The sequence below is a fragment of the Bubalus bubalis genome, chromosome 1, assembly GCF_019923935.1.
Source record: "Bubalus bubalis isolate 160015118507 breed Murrah chromosome 1, NDDB_SH_1, whole genome shotgun sequence".
Taxonomy (NCBI): domain Eukaryota; kingdom Metazoa; phylum Chordata; class Mammalia; order Artiodactyla; family Bovidae; genus Bubalus; species Bubalus bubalis.
Window position 1 is genome coordinate 145,087,705 of NC_059157.1, and position 22,619 is coordinate 145,110,323.

The window sequence follows — 22,619 nt, forward strand, 5'->3', positions numbered from 1 at the left end:
TATATTAGGGGGAGCCAACCTGGTATCATGTGGAGGATCTGGGTATGTCAGATTCTGGGATACATTTAAGAAGCACCTTTTGGCTGAATTTTTGGCTCATAGTGGAGTTGGTTCTATTATTATGTCTACTGATAAATCAAATCGATACCTGGCCACAGGAGATCTGGAGGGGTGGTTAAAAATCTGGAATATAGAGGTATGTTGAAAAAATTCTCACATTATCATTATAATTTTTGATTGTCTTTTGTTTCAGATAATTATGAATCAGGTCTTGTCTGTTTCTAGATAAAGGAAGAAACATTCAGTAGTCTAAAGAAAACTTATGTATTGATCAGAGACTTCTTTAATTCATGGAGAAAAACAGATTTTTCTCAATATTTAAAATCCTCTATTAATATAGTCAGGTCAGCCTCCCAATTTAGGAATGCAGTATTGTTAGTACGGTTCTACAGCATTGTTTGAGAATAAATAGTTCAGACATGCCTCATTTTAAATGAGATAGTACACATGACCTAAGTAGTGTACTGGTCTTTTATCTAACAATGTTGTCATCCTGAGTTTGTTTGGGATTTTTTGTGTCACTGATTACCTGCTCAATTTTCTAATAATATTATAAAATTGTATAATATGTGACTACCTATACATGATAAAGTTCATCCACTTTATCTAATAGCTGACTTAACTGCTTATATTTTTCCATCCTTCCATTCTCCATCCTTCTTTTGTGTCTACTTCTCAAGTTAGTCAAATCAGTTAGAAACCTTTTCTTGAATGTGAATACCATTTTTCTAACCTCTGTTATCATGAGCTATTCTTTTGCATTTGTATCACAGATTGCTGTTTCCAAATGCACCTTTGTTCAATTTTTGTATCAGACTTTTTTTTTTTAAAGTGTTATATCACTGTAGTCATTTCATATTTGGACATTTTAGAATTCTGGCATGTCTTTTCATTCAGGAGTACTGTCTTAATTCCAGCAAGAACAAACTCACACAGGCCCCAGCTCTGATAAGATCGTTCCGGCCTCACGAAGACTGGATAAGCTCCTTAGAGATGTGTGAGCTGGGCGGCCGCTCGCTGATTCTCTCTGCCTCTGCAGACTGCAGCGTTTGTGTGACTGATGTCTGTGGTGTTCCTGTCCAGATCTTTGGTCAGGTAGAAATATTGCTTCTTTACTATTCTAATATTTACTTGACATTTAGTATGAACTTGGCCTGGTTTCCATTTGAATCTCATCATCTAGTAAAGTTCATTAGTCATAAAGGAACTGACTTCCATTTCTGCATCTATAGCTCCAGGCCTCCCTTATTAACCATGGCAGTTCCATCAAGTAGAGGACGCCAGGGACATGGAAAGATGGGGGACCTAAGCAGCTTAAAATATGTACGGATTTCTGAGCAAAATTTCTCCTCCAAAATAAGTGGATCTCTTCAGTTTCAAAATTCAGTGGAAATACAGTGTGGATAATTCTACTGCATTACTATAAAATAGACAGATGACTGTGACAGGCAATAATCAGGCAATAATCAAATACAGAAAATTAAAAAAAATCTTTTGTGTTCATTGTCTGATTTATTCCTGCCAAAATTGCATTCATTAATGTTTTCTGAGTTTTTCCTCTTCTAAGGTCTCTATGTGTGTGCTATGTTGCTTCAGTCGTGGCTGACTCTTTGTGACTCCATGGACTGTAGCCTGCCAGTCTCCTCTGTCTGTGGAATTCTCCAGGCAAAAATACTGGAGTGGGTTGCCATGCCCTGCTCCAGGGGATCTTCCTGACCCAGGGATTGAACCTTCATCTCTTATGTCTCCTGCATTGGCAGGCGGGTGCTTTACCACTACTGCCACGTGGAAGCCCTACATGAGTTATTTCATGTAATCTTTATAATTGCCTGTCCCATTAGGGAGGAATGCTCATTGTTCCCATTTTACATATGAGGAAACAGAGGCACAGAGAGTTTGAATCAATTGCTGAGGTCACAGACACTAATAAGTGGTATAGTTTGGCTTTGAATTCAAGCTGTCATTTCACAGCTCATGATGTTTTTAACTTCTTCCTCCCATGAAACTAAGCTCTGATTTATATGAGCCTACCAAAAAATGGAACCAGAGGTCTTGGAAGAAAGAAAATATTTATTGTCTCACATTTCTTTTTTCCATTTGTTTTCATGGGGACTCGGTTCCTAGTCCCTTTTGTTTGGGGGACAATGTAGCAGTTTGTTCTGTTTCAACCAGTACTGTTCAGACATGGTGGTATGAGCTCACCCTGGAACTTCAGTTTCTGTCTGGCTGGTTGACTTAGTCCTAGTCAGCAGCCTTGGATGACGCTCTCATGCCCTGAGTATGGTGGTTCCCTTCATGCTGGAAGACAAAGTCTGTTGTTGTTCCTTTTGTGGAGTCAGCTTGAGGATGTCAAGCTGTGCTGCCCCAACTCCGTACAGCCCTTGAAGACATGGAGGGTGGTGGTAAATCAGAAAATGATGGTAAATTGGTGGGTGGATTGGCTGGGAAATGTGGGAGTTGCCACGTGACAGCCAAGAGCTGTACAGCCTCGTCTGCTCTGTAAATAAGGCAAGTGCTAGACTTTTCTTAGCAAAAAGAGTGTCTGAGTGGGAACTCAAATGGGTGTGTGGGCAGTTGTGGTGAGAGAGACAGCGTGGGGCATGGCTGGCATTCTGAACATGAAAGAAGTTGAAAAGCTGTCTGGCAGCTCTAGAAGTTACTGCAATCCTGACATTGCTACACAGCCATGCCACATGGGCTCTGGTAAAAGGGGGTGCAGAGAGACAAAGAGTCATCTGGCAGGTGGTGTCTGCAGTATAAGTACCTTGTGTGTGTGTGTGTGTGTGTGTGTGTGTGTTAGATGCTCAGTTTTTTCTGACTCTCTGGACCCCATGGACCTTAGATGATGCTAAAGCAAGAAATAGGACTGTTCTAGGTATGGGTGCCACAAAAACTGTGTCCAGAAAGCACAACCTGTGTGGAAATTTTATTAGAATTAAGAAATATATGCTAGTAAAACTGTTCATTTGTATACCTTTGGTTGTTTTCCTTAGTTGTTTTGTAGAGTCTTTTGTATTTCGAAGGACTTCAGCCTCAAAAAGCCTCCTTGAAAATTCAGTTTGGTTTTATCCCTTCTGTTCAAGATAGGAAAAGAGCCACTAGAGCCTGGGTAGTTTTAGAAAGTAAAGGCTGGCAAAACAGAGGACAGCTGGGTTTTCTAGTCCCTTCTGCCTGAGCTTTAATTTTTTTTTTTTTTTTTTTTTGAGAGCTCACTTTTATTAAGCTCTTGGATATGGTGCTGCTGGTTTCAAGGGCCAGAGGAGGCAGTGGGAGGGGAGGGACATAAGAAGGAGGGGAGGAAGAAAAAGGAAATTAGTAGATAACTGGAAAAAAGCAACAGTGAATGTTCTTCTCATAGTTTGAGCAGAGGCATGCTTTCACAGAAAGATATGGTAGGCAGATGGAAATACTTAGAGAAGAAGAGACTCCATTTGTGAATATGACTAGGGTCAGAACAATTTTTTCCTGATCCAACTTGATTTGTACAGCATAGTGACCTTTGACCTATATTTGAATGTTGCATTTGTCTTTTAGTTGAATTAATTTTGGTCTAGTAGTTATAAAAACAAAGGAAAGGCAATCATGTATTTTAATTTCCTTCATTAAGGCTTCAGCTTCCGATCACATTCAATTTGATTAACGTATTCAAAATTTCATGTAATTGTGGTTCAGTATATTTCATAGAAGAAGTTTTTTTCCTTAAAAACCGTGAATCGGTTTTACAACATAGCTATTGATCTGAGGTTGGTTTTCAAGTTAGATTTTTAAACGTAAGTAGTGTGCTATGTCTATTTCTAGAGTTGGAGAGATGGAGTGGGGATGTTTTATCTGTTGAGATACATTTATCCCAGGAAACTGTCAGACGATTGTGGTATAAAAAGAAGTGAGATGGTTCGTGTGTTTCTTCAGTGTCCGTCACAGCACTGACCACTGTTGTGCTCTGCAGAGCTTGTGTTCTGGTGCCCCCTCCTCAGCTGATGCTTCTGATACTCAGTGACTTTGATTGAGCTTATTCACCCAGTGTTTAAAATTTAAGTTTCCTATGTTTGAACATGAGTTTTCATATAAGATCTGTATTTCTTACTTCTCTCAGAAAAGAACATATGTCATTCCTTGAGAGTTGCTATGACTCCCTTAATGGAAAATGGGCTTACTCTAAGTCAGTGTAGTCCCATCTTTCTTCCCCTTTTGCTTATAAACACTGAGGCTGAATTTAATTTACTATTTATCATCCTATATGAGACCTGATCATTCATTGACACTATATTTATGGGCCCTGGAGGCAGTCTACTCTGTAAATCCTTCTGGCAAAGGTTGATTAGTTGCAGGTGAGATATGCTGGGGATCCCTAATGTTCCCTCATCATACAGGCTGTGTTCCCTGAGGCATTCAAGTGGATGCAGTATGAACTGGTAGAGGGCAAATTATAACTTCAGAAAATTTCTGTTTGCTTCTTATGATGCATCCCTTTCTAATTTTATTAAACTTACATGTGTATGTTCCATCTCCCTTTTAAGACTGTAAGCTCCTTGAGAACAGGAGCCATATCTCTTTCATTTTTGATGTCCTGCGGACGTCAATAAAGAATCTAGCACATTTAGTCACTTCACTCCTGTCCCAGTCTTTGCTACCCCATAGACTTTAGTCCACCAGACTCCTCTGTCCATGGGATTCTCCAGGCAAGATTAATGGTTGCTATGACTTCCTCCAGAGGATCTTTCAGCCCAGGGATCAAACCTGCATCTCTTATGTCTCCTGCATTAGTAGGCAGGTTCTTTACCATTAGCTCCAAGTGGGAAGCCCAAATGTTCAAGGAAAGTACATTTTATAAACGGAGAAGGTAATGGCATCCCACTCCAGTACTCTTGCCTGGAGAATCCTATGGACGGAGGAGCCTGGTGGGCTGCAGTCCATGGGGTCGCTCAGGGTTGAACACGACTGAGCGACTTCACTTTCACTTTTCACTTTCATGCATTGGAGAAGGAAATGGCAACCCACTCCAGTGTTCTTGCCTGGAGAATCCCAGGGATGGGGGAGCCTGGTGGGCTGCCGTCTATGGGGTTGCATAGAGTCGGACACGACTGAAGTGATTTAGCAGGACTTAGCAGGACATTTTATAAAAATAAATCTCTCTCTCTTTTTTTCTTTTAGGAAAAGCATTGGCAACTTGAAAACTGTTTTTCTGTTCCTAAAAGAGACACTAATTTAATGGGACATAAGATTCAAGAGAAAAGCATAAAGGAAATTCCTTTATTTTCTAAGGAGGAGTCATGTTTAGACCCATCAAAACATTCGCTACTTGATAAGAAAACATACAGGTTAGTACATCTTACCCGTAAGGCGTAAAATTGGCCCCCAATTCCTTCTATGCTGTGTGGAATGTCTAATGACTACCTCAAGATTTCGCTCACATTCTGATCATTGGTAGATGTGTGTGTGTATGTGGCAGGGGGAGAGCTTATATTCTCAGGCTGGTATCTGATTCTTACTTCTTGTCTCTTTGTAATGATTGATTTCTATCCTGTCTTCTAGTCTTCTGTGTCTACTCCATCATCAACCTAATTTTGGAAGTTAACCCTTTTCTTCAAAAGCAATATATATGTGTATGTGTGTATGTATGTGTCTATCTAGCTAGCTACCTCTCTTAGAATGTATGTCAGATTTTACTTCTGGTTTTGGTAAGGTACACAGAGATTTGTGGGCTTCCCAGGTGTTTCAGTGGTAAAGAATCCGCCTTTCAACCCAAGAGCTGCAGGAGACGAAGGTTCGATCCCTAGGTTGGGAAGATCCCTGGAGTAGGAAATGGCAACCCAGTCCAGTATGCTTGTCCAGAGAATCCCGTGGACACAGGAGCCTGGCAGGCTACAGTCTGTAGATTCACAAAAAGTTGGACATGACTGAGCATGCCTGCACTCACAGAGGTTTATGTGACACAAGTTCAAAGAGCTTAACTTTGAATATTGAACATCACTCTCATTCTATGACTTCTAGGCTTTCCTTCCTGTTGTTCAGCCATTTCATCTCTTCTGCCACTCAGATGGATCCCATTCTTACATTCCTCTAACTCTCTAACGCCAGGCAGTTTTAATTGTTTTTTGTTGTTGTTGTTTGTTTGTTTGTTTGTTTTCTATATTCTTGCTGACTCATGGTCTCGTAATTTCATCTTTTGTATTAAACAATTTTTACAATTTTATTCATTGTATTTTCTTTGATACAGTTGGCATTTCTATTACCATGTGCCTATATTACTTTTTTAAGCTCTATAGAAAAATTGCATAGAAAGTAGAGAGTTCATACATACTCTGCCCTCAGCCCATACAGTGTCAAATGTTAGTGTGGTACATTTGTTACAATCCATGAACCAATATTGATACTTTATTATTAACTAAAGTCCACAGTTTACATTTAGAGGGTAAAGTTGAGCATTCTCTGATGACACTACCCAGAGACCTCAGCCTTGCACTTTTCTAAATTAATGCATTCTTCGACCAAACTCTTGGGGCTCAACCCTGTCAGTTGGGGTTTTTTTGTTCCAGTCTCCTCACACTGGCAGCCTTGCCTCTTGCATAACTTCCCTTGGGTTAACTTCTGCTTGGCCAATAGGAAACCCACACATCCTTGCCACCCCAGCTACTCGACAGTCACTCCTTCTCCTCCTGCTCGCTGGGGCAGTTTCAGTCATAGTAGACTTTTTCAGATATTAATTCACTGGTTCACTGTGTTCCTCTAAGGGTTATCCTGGGCAGCATATGTTTAGCTTTTTGCATGGCTTATGTGAATGGAAGCTAAAACTGAGGGGAAGAGTCCCTCCTTGTCCATGAGGGTGGGACTCAGTCCTCACCTGTGACTCTCTCCAGTGCAAATCTCTCTTAGAATTTCTGCATCCTTAGTCTTCTTTTGTCCTAGAGTGGTGGTTGATCTGAGCATCACAAGATCAGTTTTGGAGCCACCTTCTTGACAAAGGGAGCAAGCACAAGGAATTGATCTAGCACCTCAGTTTGAAATGTGGCAATGCTGTCTACTTCCTAATTAATTAATTATTTTGCTTTCAGACTTTTTGGACCTCTGTTGATAAGGAGGTAGGGGAAAAAAAATTCCCTTTTAAACATCCTGTTACACTAAATTACCCTTTGGTATTTGTTCTTCCATTTCCTTGAATTATGGCTTGCTAAAATGTCAAGTGGCATTTTGCTTTCAGGCAGAAGAATCTTTCAGTTTAGAAATATAGCATGACTGATCCTGTACAAGAATAGAACGCTGAGAATGGAAAACTTGGTGTATGGTAAAATGCCCCCACCCAGCCGCCCAACTTAATCAGGAAATAAAGTTACCCCTGGGTAACACCGATTGATCATTATTTCTCTTTCTGTGACACTTCCAGAAGAGTGAATCCAAATGTCCACAGATTCTTATTTATTTCAGCCAAATACTAATTTCCCATTCCTTATGACAATCTCAGTTATTTAATTTTAATCAACCTTTCCTTAGAATTCAAAATTGGCCTTTTGAACTCTTTACTTCTTTTTGGACTTCTGTCTCATCGTATTTCCTTTCCTGTTGTCCCATGACACTTGTCTTCTGAAAATTAGTGCTGATGTGTAGATACTTAAATTCACAGATTTCTCTTAAAACTAGAACTTTGCATCTGCTAGATTAGATAAGACTACAGCAGAGTGATCTTCTTACCTTTGTTATATATTTCTGTGGGCCTTGGGAGAGGTTTTTGGCAGTAAAAATCGAAGTTATCCCTGTTTACTGCATCTTTTCAAGTGACATTATACCCAAAAATATCTGTAATCTTTAAAATTTCTGCCTTTAATTCAAATGGGTAGTTGGCATAATTTTAAAAATTTGTAGTACAGAGATAGTACAGAATAATGTCATTTTGAAATTTTTGAACTAATTGGAAGAAAAAAAATTAAAAACATACCCTTAGAATTGTCTTGGCAGGTACAGCCCTGACTTCTCCCAGAAACATGTTCATGAATCCTATGGAGAAAACCTACAAATGCAATATAACTGTCAGATGTAAAGTATCTTTTGTGGTCTTCATCCAGTATTGAAGAGATTATAGATTACCTTTTACCTAAGAAAATATTATTCTGAAGAATGTGCCCTATTCCTAATCAGATCAGGAAATCCAAGGAGAAATCATGCCAGTTCTCATCTATATGCAAAAGTATGAATGAAAAGTAAATACATGAAAGAATTTAGAGAGACTAAAAGGGGAAAAGCACATTTGGTGAATGTATGCAGGTGGGGAAATGTTTAAATGGAGTGGGAGGAAAAATAAGAAAGATAGAGATACAAAAAGAAAAAGCCAATAGGAAATAGAAGAAGCAGGAATAATGAAGGAAAAAATTAAATCATGTAAAGCCATGTTCTCACCTTAACTCCTAAGATTCTCTTTCCAGGATAAAATCTTTGCATGTATTATGTTCTGTCTTATACATAAACATCAGGTTTCCATAGACTTAAGATATTTTATGATATTATGTGTGAGAAGGTAGGTGGTAAAATGTCATCTTCAATTTAAACCTGAGGAGATGAATGAAGATGAATATGGAGTTTAACAGAGAATAGGAAGTTCTAATGCTTAGTTAACAATTGACCCAAAGAAATAGATTTTTCCCTTCTGTAGTTTCTACAAACTTCATATTACCATCAGAAAATGGGAAAAAAATAAAATGACTAAAAAGATAAAATAGAGAAAGAAAACCACAGTGTTCGTACATTTTTCTTAATGTATGGCAATATTTGGTTTCTGGACTCACACAGAAGTATTCTAATCTAGATAAATTACAGATAAAATGAATAATTTAGGCAATATAACCTTAGAATATTTCTTTATTATGAAAATAATACATGTTAATTAGGAGAAAAATTGGAAATACATATAAGCAAGATGAAAAAGATGAAAAGAAATCATTAACAACAAAACCACCACTAACACTTAGGCATTTCACTCTTCAGGTCTTGTTCTGAGCATGCTAATGCAGCTAAACAAATATGCATTTTATAAAAGTGAGACTGTGGTATACATAGTTTGTAACCTGTTTTACAACCTAAAAAACATACAGGTAGTACATTTCCATGTTATTTAATATGAGTGTCCCCAGATATCAATATTCATGACAACTCCTTAGGAATTATCACGTAGCTTTCTAAACATTCTCTTCTCTTAAATATTTAAACTGTTTACAAGTTTTAACTGGGAACATTTCTTTAAATACCTTCATGCATACATGTTTGAATACCTGACCACATTCATCATTAGAATAAATTATTTGAAACGGAGATGTTGAGTCAAAGTTTAAAGTTCTCTGAGTCTTGCTAAATTGCTGTCCCAATGATGTGTGGGCTCTACCACCAGCAGGAAAGGGAAATGACTGTGTCTGAACCAACACTGCATGTTGTCATTGTCTTAAAATTGTTGCTCTGATAGACTGCCAGTGTTTTAAGTTGGACTTTTAAATTATTTGCGAGAATAAACATTTCTCACATGTTTATTAATCTTTAATAATTCAGTAACAAACTTGAAAGAGGTATCTGACGTCTGGTAGACTAATTCCCAATCCACCTGTAAGAGAAGCATATTCCAGCCGTATCTTGAATAAATCTCATAGGCTACACTCACCATCGTACAGATAGCCTTCTCTGTTATTGAACCACTCTTCATTATAGAATGACTCTAATGGTAAGTCAGACCTATCCATCTGAACACACTCTAATCCATCTTTATTCTTATGCTAGGGCAACAAAGAGCACTCTGTCTTTGGAGTGCTCCAGAGCACTCCGTCTGCTATGATCTGACACATTTTTCTTTGGCTACCATTAAAAAAATATTTATGGTGAAAGGATTATTTATTAGAAGCCAGGGTAAAAGAATTAGTTGAGAAATGAAATGTAAATTTCCATTAATTTCTCAGTAAATTTGTATAAAACAGAAGGCACACTTACTGATTCTTAAATATACGAGATGATTAGGTTCTAGAGTCCATATTATTATTAGAAGGGAATTTATGTTTAGTATTATTTATCTGATGTTGATTTTCTAATTATTCTGCCAGTAGAGCTTATGTGAGAAAATAGGAGTAATTGTAAATATAAAAAATTTTAATATAAGATTAAAAAAATGAATATTAGAACTGACTGCATACACATGTGCTTAGGGTATGACTCTGTGTGACTTTATGGACTGTAGCCCACCAGACTCCTCTGTCCATGAGATTTTCCATGCAAGAATACCAGAGTGGGTTGCCATGCCCTCCTCCAGGGTATATTCCCAATCCAGGTATCAGATTCTCATCTCCTGCATTGGCAGGCAGGTTCTTTACTGGTGAGTCATTGGAGAAGCCCCAGAATTGGCTTTTGGGAATGTTGGAACACCTAATTTGAGTGGTAAATATTGTATTATTCTGTCCTAAAGTGATAGTAGTCAATACTTACTGAGCTCTTACCATATTCTAGGCGTTGTTCTAAGGTTTTTATGGTTTAGCTCATTTAATTGTCACTATAATCCTTGATCATGTATGGGCATAAGAGCTGGAGCCTAAAGAAAGCTGAGCTCTGAAGAATTGATGTTTTTGAACTGTGGTGTTGGAGAAGACTCTTGAGAGTCTCTTGGACTGCAAGGAGATCCAACTAGTCAATCCTAAAGGAAACCAACCCTGACTATTCATTGGGAGTACTGATGCTGAAGCTGAAGCTCCAATACTTTGGCCACCTGATGCTAAGAGCTGACTCATTGGAAAAGACCCTGATGCTGGGAAAGATTGAAGGCAGGAGGAGAAGAGGACACAAGAGGATGATATGGTTAGATGGCATCACCGACTCGATGGACATGAGTTTGAGCAAGCTCTGGGAGTTGATGCGGAGGGAAGCCTGGTGTGCTGCAGTCCATGGGGTTGCAAAGAGTCTGACATGACTGAGCAACTAACTGAAAAGAATTCAACTGATAATCCTTGGTGGTATCCACAGTTGTAATCTCCATTTCATGACTAGGAAAGCAAGACAGAAAAAAGTTAAGTGACTTACACAACCCATAAGAGGTGAGCCAGGGACCCCAAAGCAGGCTCCAGAGTCAATATGCTTTGCTGCTGCTCTATTCTGCCTGTGCAACAATCAACATGTGGCAGTATTGAAATTTTGTTGGTCTCTGAGTCAAGTGATCAAACGTTTTGTTAAGCATCTGCTATGGGTAAGCAACTCCTCTAGGCACCTTCACTTCCTTTAATGCCCAATAGGGCACTTGGGAACTTGACAGTCATCATTCCTCCCTTGTACATCCAGTACTGAGAGATGGGAAATACGGTCTTCCCTTCTCATAGAATTGATGGCGAGGATGCCAGAGTCCATAGTAGGCCCCCATCTTGCATCACCCCATAAGACATTTTTGCAAAAGTTTTAAACTCTATCTATGCTCTTTACTAGCTTCCCAGGTAGAGAACCCCCAAGCTAGTGATAAAGAACCAACACCCCCCGCCAACCCTCCCCAGCCAATGCAGGAGATCCAAGAGATGTGGGTTCAATTCCTGGTTCAGGACAATCCCCTGGAGAAGGAAATGGCAACCCACTCCAGTATTCTTGCCTGGAGAAACCCATGGACAGAGAAGCCTGGCAGCTTACAGTCCATAGGGTTACAAAGAGTTGAACACGACTGAAGAGACTTAACACATGCACACATTTTCTTTATTTCGCTTCTGAGGTGGCGTAGTGGTAAAGAATTTGCCTACCAATGCAGGTGAGGTGAGTTCAAACCCTGGGTCACGAAGATCCCCTGGAGGAGGAAATGGAAACCCATTCCAATATTCTTGCCTGGAGAATTCCATGGACAGAGGAGCTTATAGCCCTGACAGGCTACAATCCATAGGGTTGCAAAGAGTCAGACATGAGTGAGCATGAACACATGCATGCTGTTTATTACATCCTTTAGTTTCTTTGTATTTGTCCACCAGGAGTACTGGAAACTTGGGAGTATTCCCCTCTTTCCAGTTCCCTGTACATTTTCATAGTCACCGTTTTCCCAGGAGTCAAATGTCTTTGGAAATGAAGCAATAGGTTGGCCTTTGTGGTTTGGGGGAAAATTTCCATCTACCCTCAGTCTTTTGGATGGCAAAGATTTCCTTTAAAAAAGTTATAATTCCAAATAATTTATGTAGATAATCCCCCCAGTCAAGGAGGTAGAACTTAACTTTCCTCTTCATCTGCCTTCAGGGAGTACTGTGTAGACATTTAGGGAAAAAGTAACTTTGCTGAGACCTGGCAAGCAACCTTGGCCAGTTGATAAAATTTACATCAAACACTGGTATGTCAGGTCAATAGCAGGTGCCCTTGATAAATTGTGGGCTTCCCTGTGGCTTAGTTGGTAAAGATTCTGCCGGCAATGTGGGAGACCTGTGGTTCAATCCCTGGGTTGGGAAGATCCCTTGGAGAAGGGAAAGGCTGCTCACTCCAGTATTCTGGCCTGGAGAATTCCATGGACTAAATAGTCCATGGGGTCAAAAAGAGTCTGACATGACTGAGCGACTTTCACTTTCACTTTGATAAGTGGTAATGAACATAACACTTCACCTCTCTTATCTTTCTTCCAACAACTCATAATCCCCATCTAAGCATTAGAAAAGCATCAGTTCAGTTCATTTCAGTCACTCAGTCGTGTCTGACTCTGTGACCCCATGAATTGCAGCACGCCAGGCCTCCCTGTCCATCACCAACTCCCGGAGTTCACTCAGATTCACGTCCATCAAGTCAGTGATGCCATCCAGCCATCTCATCCTCTGTCGTCCCCTTCTCCTCCTGCCCCCAATCCCTCCCAGCATCAGAGTCTTTTCCAATGAGTCAACTCTTCGCATGAGGTGGCCAAAGTACTGGAGTTTCAGCTTTAGCATCATTCCTTCCAAAGAAATCCCAGGGCTGATCTCCTTCAGAATGGACTGGTTGGATCTCCTTGCAGTCCAAGGGACTCTCAAGAGTCTTCTCCAACACCACAGTTCAAAAGCATCAATTCTTCCACTCTCAGCTTTCTTCACAGTCCAACTCTCACATCCATACATGACCATTGGAAAAACCATAGCCTTGACTAGATGGACGTTTGTTGGCAAAGTAATGTCTCTGCTTTTGAATATGCTATCTAGGTGGACATAACTTTCCTTCCAAGGAGTAAGTGTCTTTTAATTTCATGGCTGCAATCACCATCTGTAGTGATTTTGGAGCCCCCCAAAATAAAGTCTGACACTGTTTCCACTGTTTCCCCATCTAGTTCCCATGCAGTGATGGGACCAGATGCCGTGATCTTGGTTTTCTGAATGTTGAGCTTTAAGCCAACTTTTTCACTCTCCACTTTCACTTTCATCAAGAGGCTTTTGCGTTCCACTTCACTTTCTGCTATAAGGGTGGTGTCATCTGCATATCTGAGGTGATTGATATTTCTCCTGGCAATCTTGATTCCAGCTTGTGTTTCTTCCAGTCCAGAATTTCTCATGATGTATTCTGCATATAAGTTAAATAAGCAGGATGACAATATACAGCCTTGATGTACTCCTTTTCCTATTTGGAACCAGTCTGTTGTTCCATGTCCAGTTCTAACTGTTGCTTCCTGACCTTCATACAGATTTCTCAAGAGGCAGATCAGGTAGTCTGGTATTCCCATCTCTTTCAGAATTTTCCACAGTTTATTGTGATCCACACAGTCAAAGGCTTTGGCATAGTGAATAAAGCAGAAATAGATGTTTTTCTGGAACTCTCTTGCTTTTTCCATGATCCAGCGGATGTTGGCAATTTGATCTCTGGTTCCTCTGCCTTTTCTAAAACCAGCTTGAACATCACAAGTTCACAGTACATGTATTGCTGAAGCCTGACATGGAGAATTTTGAGCATTACTTTACTAGCATGTGAGATGAGTGCAATTGTGCGGTAGTTTGAGCAATCTTTGGCATTGCCTTTCTTTGGGATCAGAATGAAAACTGACCTTTTCCAGTCCTGTGGCCACTGCTGAGTTTTCCAAAAGCATCAGACAAACCCAAATTGAAGGAGACTCTACCAAAAAAACGGACAGGTGTTTCTTAAACCTGTCAAGGTCATCTAAAACAAGTAAAATCTGAGAAATTGTTTTATACCAGAGGAAACTAAGGGGTCAGAAAACTAAATGTAATGTGGGATCCTGGGACAGGAAAAGAGCAGTTAGAAAAACTGGGAAAATCCTAATAAAATACTACTAATAATGCACCAGTATTGATTTTGAAATTGTGACAAATGGTAATATAAGATGTTAACAATAGGGAAAATTGGGTGAAGGGGTTCCAGAACTCTCTACTATCTTTATAAATTTTCTGTAAATCTATAACTACTCTACAATGGAAATTTTACTTTTAAGCTCATTTAAATTTGAGAGATAGTCAACCAGGACAGAGGAAAAGGAAGGAGGGAAATTAACATTTATTGAATACTGTTATTTATTAGACACATCACTCAGCATTCATCCTTCTTACCTCCTTTAACACCACAGTAAGAATCACATGCAGAGCAGAAATTGAGGCTGAGAGGATAAGAAACATCTCAAGGTTCTATAAAAAAGTGAAAGTGTTAATCACTCAGCCATGTCCAACTCTGTGACCCTGGGGACTGTAGACTGCCAGGCTCCTCTGTCCATGGAATTCTCCAGATCAGAATACTGGAGTGGGTTGCCATTCCTTTCTCCAGGGAATATTCCTAATCCAGGGATTGAATGCATGTCTTCTGTATTGCAGGCAGATTCTTTACCATTTGGGTCACCAGGGAAGCCCCAAAGTTCTATAGCTGCTCAGTATGTAACAAATTTGGGAATAAAGGTTAGAATGGGGAGTAGTAATCACAAAGGGTTAAAGAATGCAAGGAAAGGAGGCAGAAGGAAGAGGGCAGTCCCTGTGACTCTCAACAATTTTGTGAAAATAGGGATGTTTTCTGACCAGACACTTTCCAAGAAAATAATAATTTTTGGCAACATGGCTTGTAGCTGTTAAGGCTGAGGTCTATGACAGTAAATGTTAAATATATTTGAAATCATTTCCTGTTTGCTAACTGGAATTATATACAACCATGTAATGGTTTCCCTTCCTGTGTTTTATTGATAAAAACTTTTTCTGTGAATTTAAGCTAATCTAAGGTTTTCATGTAGATTCATATGACAAGCCTCAAAAATACTGAGTTACTTTTTTCTTTTTGCATTTTGGATACCATAAGTGAAGATGCAGGCATAACAATGGATAAAAGAACTTTTGATCAATAACACTAATTAGCCCATATAATTTACACATAGGGCAAGGATAGTGTGCGTTTCTGTGACATTTTCTTCTGAGGACAGGACCCTTGCTTAAACTGACTTCTCCTTCTCTGTGACTCTTCCTCTTTTATACCATCACCTGGCTAGGCCTTGTACTCAAAGGTGTAACTTGATTAGTGTAAACAAATGTCACTACTTAAGTCCACAGGATAGAGATTTTTGTTGTTGTTGTTAAAGGTATACATTTACAGCCAGAAAGTGTCTGTTCATCTTTTGTGGTTGATTTTTATTTCAACATAAATTATTTTATTCCAGTGTCAGACCTTCAGAAGTCATAAACTTAGGTGTGAAATATATGGAAACACATGACCTTTACGATGGTGGAATTATACGAAAATCATGCAGTAAGTTATCACTGTTGATATATTTTTATTATGTTATTATTTTATAGATTGTTATGAAGAAAACAAATAACTATGCTATGTGCCAGGAATATTGGTGGTGGTGGTTTAGTCACTAAGTTGTGACCGACCCTTGCAACCCCCAATGGACTGTTGTTCACCAGACTTCTCTGTCCAGGGGATTTCCCACGCAAGAATACTGGAGTAGGTTGCCATTTCCTTCCCCAGGGGATCTTCTTGACTCAGATTGAACCAGGAATGTTGGTATTCCATAATAAACCTGAATAAGGTCTTGTGATCTCCATTGAATAAAGGGAAGACAAATAGGCTCAGAGATATTAAGTGACTTGTCCAAGCCTTCACAATCAACAAGTGGAAGAAGTGTAAAGTCTAAGCCAGAAAACATGTGGAAAGTGCCCAGTATAGTTTCCAAAATAGAGTTGGCACTGAAATGTTAATTTTCTCCCCTAAATGTTTAAAAGATAAAAATAAAATTAAGTTTTTTTTTTTCTCAGAAAGTCCCAAATCACACAGAATAGTGTATTTTTTTTTTTTTTTTAGTTTTGGCAGACCAGATAAAGAATTATTTAAAAAATTAATTAAAACAAAAAATTGTTATCATACTGAAGTGTATTATTTAGAAGAGTAGTGAGAATCATTCTGGAAGCTCCATCATATAACAAGAATATTTCACTCATTACAAATCTTTTGTCAACTTATGTCCAAGGGGGTGCTGCACTTTCATAGAGCAAATATGCTCATTTCTGTTGAAATTTTTGTTGTCAAAAGGTACATTATTATTTGTTAATATTCAATGCATATTTATAAACTAATCTGCTCCATAGGGGTTTTGCCAAGATTACATGAAATAATTATATGTGAAGCACTTTAGTGCTTGGCATATTATAAAAACTCAATACAATTTTATTACTAATATTATTAATTATTATTAGTATTATACCTTGGAACACAACTTTTGGAATGAAATATGTTTGAGTAGATGTCCAAGGTCTGCCATGTACCAATGATACTTTACAGGTTGTGAATATTTCTCCTTTGGTTTGACATACACTGGTTCCCAAAAAGTATGTTCCCTGGTCTACCAGAATTAGCATCACTGGAAACTTAGAAAGGTAAATTCTGGGGCCGTATGCCCACCTGCTGGAGAAGGAAATGGCAACCCACTCCAATATTCCTGCCTTGAGAAGCCTATGGACAGAGGAGCCTGGCGGGCTCAGTCCATCTGATTGTGAACAGTTGGACATGACTGAGCAACTAAGCATCCCCACCCAACTAAATTAGAAACAGGAGTGGTGCAAGTGGTTTATGCTTAAACAAGTCCCGCAGATGACTCTGATATCTGGTATAGTTTGAGAACCACTGACATAGCTTGTCTCAGAGTAGATGCTGGCTACAAGACAACACAATGACAAAAGCACAGTTTTTACCCTAGAGCTAACAATCAAGAACACACAGAATCACATCTTTTTAATTAATTATTTTTTGGCTGAGCCATGTGGCATGTGGGGTCTTAGTTCCCCAACCTGGGATCCAACCCATGCCCCTGCAGTGGAAGCATGAAATCTTAACCATTGGCCTGCCAGGGAAGTCCCTAGGGTCATGACTTGAATTAAGTTTTTGTAGACTTCTATTCCATTTGCTAGGGGCTTCCCCAATGGCTTAGCAGGTAAAGAATCCACCTGCAATGCAAGAGACACAGTAGGTTTGGGTTCGAGCCCTGGTTAGGGAGAGCCCCTGGAGAAGGAAATGACACCCAGCCCAGGATTCTTGCCTGAAAAATCCCATGGACAGAGGAGCCTGGTGGGCTATGGTCCATGGGGTCACAAAAAGTCAGACATGTCTTAGCGACAAGCACACAAGCATTCCATTATCCATTTATCCCATGAAGCAAAAAGAAAACTTTCCACTCTTCCTTCTCATTATCTCATCGTGTGAATCATAGATATAGTAACACAGCCCTGGTTTACATTATAGCAAAATGAAATTGTACTTGCATATTCAAAATTTTAGATATATTGTTAAATTAAATACTGAAAAATAGGTTTCACCTCACAAAGCCTGCAATTTTCTTGCAGAAAAAAGAGAAACTGGGGTTTTTCCAAAATTGCAGAATACCCATTTTCAAGGGAAGATCGCAAAAGAATACAAGATGAAAAATAAATGAATGGGGAGTCTTGAGTTTCTTTTCGTCCCTTGGAATAAAAGGACCATGGCTTTATCTTGAGCAGCTGTGTTTACAGGGTTTGCTGATCACTGCAGCTGTACCAGCTGAGTAACAGGAAGGTTAAATTTTAAAAAAAGAAGTTAACTTGGAAATGAGCTAGCTCTTTCTGAGGAATTAATGATATTGTACTTTTTTTTTCCCATCCTCCCTTAAAACTTGCTGTTGTGAAGGCAGTTTTAGGTCATTAAGCATTGGAACGTTGAAAGAGCTACCTGAAGTGAAGAAACCAGCTTTTCTTCTAGACCCTGAGAAATACTTTAGGGAAGGCCCAGAGGAACAGTGTCCCCAGATTCCAGAGTTTCCATCACTTTCTGAAAGTAAGTCCTCAACCACTGTACCACTTCCCTCTTCTCTCCCCAGGAAACTCAACCAGTTAAGAAAACAAAATGGAGAGACATGAAGGTAACACATGTTCACCTTGTAGATGGCAGTGAAATGAAGTGTGGTTTGACTGTTAAGATTTATAGCTTAGTTGCTGGTAAGTGCTCACAGAAAGGACAGCTAATGGGCTGAGATACACAAAAGGAATATTTTTATTTTGCCACTTTTCTGAAGTCAGAAAGCCATAAACAATATGATTCTGCTATGAATAAGAACCTTTCCCCCCTAGTAATCTGAATTTTCAAATCTGATACCAGAGAAAGAGACATCCTAAGGCTGCTTCTGAACAGAATCTCTGCCAATCTGGGTTTGTTCTTTTCATGTGAAACTCTATAAATGGCGGCTACTTAAAGTGTATAGTTTTAGAGCCTTCCAGCTGCAACACTAGGCTAATAGGATGAGAGGAAAAGAAAGCTTATCTTAGAACATAGAAGTGAATGGGCTCTGAACATTTGGAAACAAGATGTGCAAAAGAATGCTCTATTTTTTTTTCAGATTGTTATAGGCTTCCAAGTTTCTAAGAACTTAAAGAGTAATTCTGTACAAACATCCTACCCGCAAAGAGGGACACAACGGGAGTGCAGGCGATACAACCTGCTACTCAGCGGGGCACTCGGAAAACATATGGACACCACAGGGAACTCATTTAAAATAATTAATGAAGAGAGACATTTTCAGCTTGTAGTAGTTAAAAGATCAGAACTGAACTCTAACCATCTGAGATCTGTGGTTTCTAAACTTTTCAAATCCTCTGAGATTGGGGTTCAACATCATCCTTGAGAAATAAGAACCCTTGTAGGAGGGAGGCGTTTATGCTTACACTTGAGGAAGTTTAAGCCTCCTGTCTCTGCTTGCTTCCCTATTACAGCTGGTCAAAATTTGTTTTTGTTTTTTAAATTCCACTTGTAAGCAAGGTACAGCTGCCATTCCTCACCACTGTATTTCCACTCTAATTATTATCAGCTTCCTTTGCATTTTCACAGTTTCTCTTTTCTAAATCTGGTGTTTATTTCCTCTCAGGAGGATCATCTATGATACCTGCTCATTTCCTTTTAAAAACATGAATCCGTAAATGGTAGGGCTTTAAATAACCTTTAGTTCATCCGACAGGGCTTTCAGTCTATCAGCCAATTGCTTTTTCCCCAGGATGATTCATTTTCAAGAATAAACATGGGAGGACTTATCGTCCTGCTGAGTCACAGACGGAAGAGAATTTGGGGAACAGCGAGTAAGAAAAGATCCAGGGAGCCAGAACAAAGTGTAAAGGCAGTCCAGACATAGAACATGTACCCAGGAGGAAACCAAGATGGAGCAGAGTTAGAATTGAGGCAAGAGAAATAGGAGAGGGAGAATGCAGAAACCTGAGAGCCAGGAAGTAGGAGAAAGAAATGATGAGCGCAGCAAATGACTCTCCTCAGATCTGGGAGCTCCTGTGTTTTTGAGGAGCCTTGTCGTCTGTGGGGTCGCACAGAGTTGGACAATACTGAAGCGACTTAGCAGCAGCAGCAGCACATTCTGCAGCAGGAAAATTCTCCTTTGTTTTCAGACAACTGCAGGGAGGATGTGTAAGGGAAGGTTGGGGTGAATGACTGGTTGGAAATACCAAAAGTGCAAAGAAGTACTTTGATAAGTACATTTTCAAAGTTCAAAGAGAATTTTTTCTCCCAGATATCTTAATATAAGTTTTCCTGTAATTTCCACACGATTTAAAAAAGATGCTTTCTTTCTTTTGCTTTTCTATTTTATTCTTCAGCTTTTCTTTCTTTGCTCCCTTCTAAATATTTCTACTCATCTGCTTTCTCTGCAAGGAAAACAGTTCCTTTTTGAAAAAGTTTCATCAACTTAAGAGAGACAGATATAAACAATTGAGGGTGACAGATGCATGACGCATGACACCACAAATGGGTTCTGTGGAAGTACCAGGCAAGAAGGCAGGTTAAGTCTGTGCTGTGTTGTGCTTATTTGCTCACTCATGCCCGACCCTTGGTGATCCCATGGACTGTAGCCCGGCAGGCTCTTCTGTCTATGGGATGGAACCTAGGGGTCGAACCCAGGTCTCCTGCATTGCAGGCGGATTCTTTACTGTCTGAGCCACCTGCCTGGGGCATAATGCTCCCCAGGTGGCATTAGTGGTAAAGAACCCACCTGCTAATACAAGAGATGTAAGAGAAGCAGGTTCCATCCCTGGGTCAGGAAGATCCCCTGAAGGAGAAAATGGCCAATCCACTCCAGTATTTTTGCCTGGAGAATCCCATGGATAGAGGAGCCTGGCTGGCTACAGTCCATGGGATCCCAAAGAGTTGGATATGACTGAGGTGACTTAGCACACATGGGGCATAAGAAGGAATTAGTTCAAATTTCCTCTGAGTAGTGGTGTTAGTCGCTCAGTAGTGTCCAACTCTTTGCGATCCCATGGACTATAGCCTGCCATGCTCCTCTGTCCATGAGATGCTCCTGGCAAGAATACTGGAGTGGATTGCCATTCCTTTTTCCACAGAATCTTCAGAGATTGAACCCGGGTCTCCTGCATTGCAGGCAGATTCTTTACCATTTGAGCTACAGGGAAGACCCTGTGGACTTAAAATGGGTAGGAGTTCAAAGGGTGAGGAAGGAGAAGAGTAAGTCTAGACCAAAGAAATGTAAGGAAAAACGTAAGGAAATCAGGAGTGAAGTAGGGCAGACGTCCAAATGATTTCAAGCTGGCTGCAGTGGGTGACTTCAGACAGTGTCATGGTGACTGAGTTTGACACAGATGAATAGAGTTGAGTTTGGAAGGTGTTGAGTTTGAGGTACTGGTGTGCTAGTTAGAAACAAAGGTCTGGAGAATGCCCCAGGATTGTAACATGCTCTGCATAATAATGGTCTTCAGCTAGCTGATAGAGAAATCATGTCTGCTCATGTGCGTATTTAGCCTCCCTGGTGAATATTGAATGCCTTCTCTGCTGGCACTTGTGCTGGATGGTGAAGGGACAGAGCTGACATGTAGAGGGACAGCCTTCAAAGTTCTTGAAGATAAGTTGGTGAAATAGATAAGGAAACAAATCATTATGTTGCAGGAAGGGGGACTTCTTCCAGGGCCCGAGAGTGGGCTTTGTCTGATACTCAGAAATGAATTGTCTGAGGAGACATGTGTGCTGACGAAGAAAGAGACTTTATTGGGAAGGTGTGCCCAGGTGGAGGTCAGGAGGGTAAGGGAACCCCGGAAGACGGCCTTGCCATTTGGCTCAAAGTGGTCTTATGGTAATGGGATTAATTTCCGGGTTGCCTCTGGCCAATCATTCTGACTCAAGGTCCTTCCTGGTGGCATATGCATCACTCAGCCAAGATGGATTCCAGTGGGAAGGATTCTTGGAGGGTGGAAGAATATATGGACTGGCGTCTCCTTTAGACCATCCCTGTTGATGGTGGTGTGTTGGTTCCATGTTCCTTACCAGGACTTGTGGTTATTATGATGCTTGGCCTGGGTGGGTGGTTTTAGTTAGTGTTTCCCCATCGCAATTATGTTTTACAGCAGAGGCTATAATAGCGATAAGCCCTGGGCACTGTGGGACCATATGGAGATTCATAGATGATTCTCCAGAGAAACCAGATCATGCCTGAGCTAGATAGTAAAAGGTAAATGTGATATTATTCAGATTAAAAAAAAAAGAAGTATATGTTTCTTGCAAAGGAGCAGTATATGCAACGGTAAGGTGGTATGAGCAAGATGGATGGTGTGTGCTTAGGGAGCTATGTGTAGTCCCATTTAAATGGCTGGGTTCTAGAAGGAACATGAGAATTAAGGCTAGAGAGGCAAATGGAAGCCAAAGCATAGAGCACTTAGCTTGCTATATTAAGGACTTTGGTATTTATTTTACCAGAAATGAGGAGACATTGGAATGTTTCAGTCAACTGTTCTGAATTATCCCATTTTATCTCTTCTATTAATTCTTCAGTTTTTATATCGGTTTGTGTTATCCTTTTAATGATTATTATAAAGGTTACAATACTCCTTCTTGTGTCCTTTAGTTCTTCTTGGGGTACTAGGCTTCCAACTGAGATTACTTTCTTTCATTCAGAACTTCCTGCAGTATTTCTTATTATGTCTGATGGGTCTGATGGTTAATCATTTTCCAGGCTTTTTGTTTCTGAAAGATGTGTTTATTTCATTTTGACTTTGAAAGGATGTTTTCACTGGATTTAAAACTCTAGATAGCAGTATTTTTCAACTTTTTAAAGATACTATATCATTGCTTCCTTGCTCCCATAGTTCCTGTTTATAAAGTTCCACTCT

General features: G+C 39.8%; 1 protein-coding gene across 3 annotated transcripts in view; it reads left to right on the forward strand.

Annotated features, from left to right (window-relative positions):
* WDR49 (WD repeat domain 49) overlaps positions 1-22,619 on the forward strand; it is a 170,372-nt gene that overhangs the window by 122,851 nt on the left and 24,902 nt on the right. For all 3 annotated transcript variants that reach the window (XM_006077286.4, XM_044945189.2, XM_044945192.2), the window contains 5 exons: positions 9-196; positions 958-1,155; positions 5,212-5,378; positions 15,635-15,723; positions 18,136-18,282. In XM_006077286.4, the coding sequence (XP_006077348.3) occupies positions 9-196; positions 958-1,155; positions 5,212-5,378; positions 15,635-15,723; positions 18,136-18,282 (789 nt within the window). The remainder of the gene's footprint in view (positions 1-8; positions 197-957; positions 1,156-5,211; positions 5,379-15,634; positions 15,724-18,135; positions 18,283-22,619) is intronic.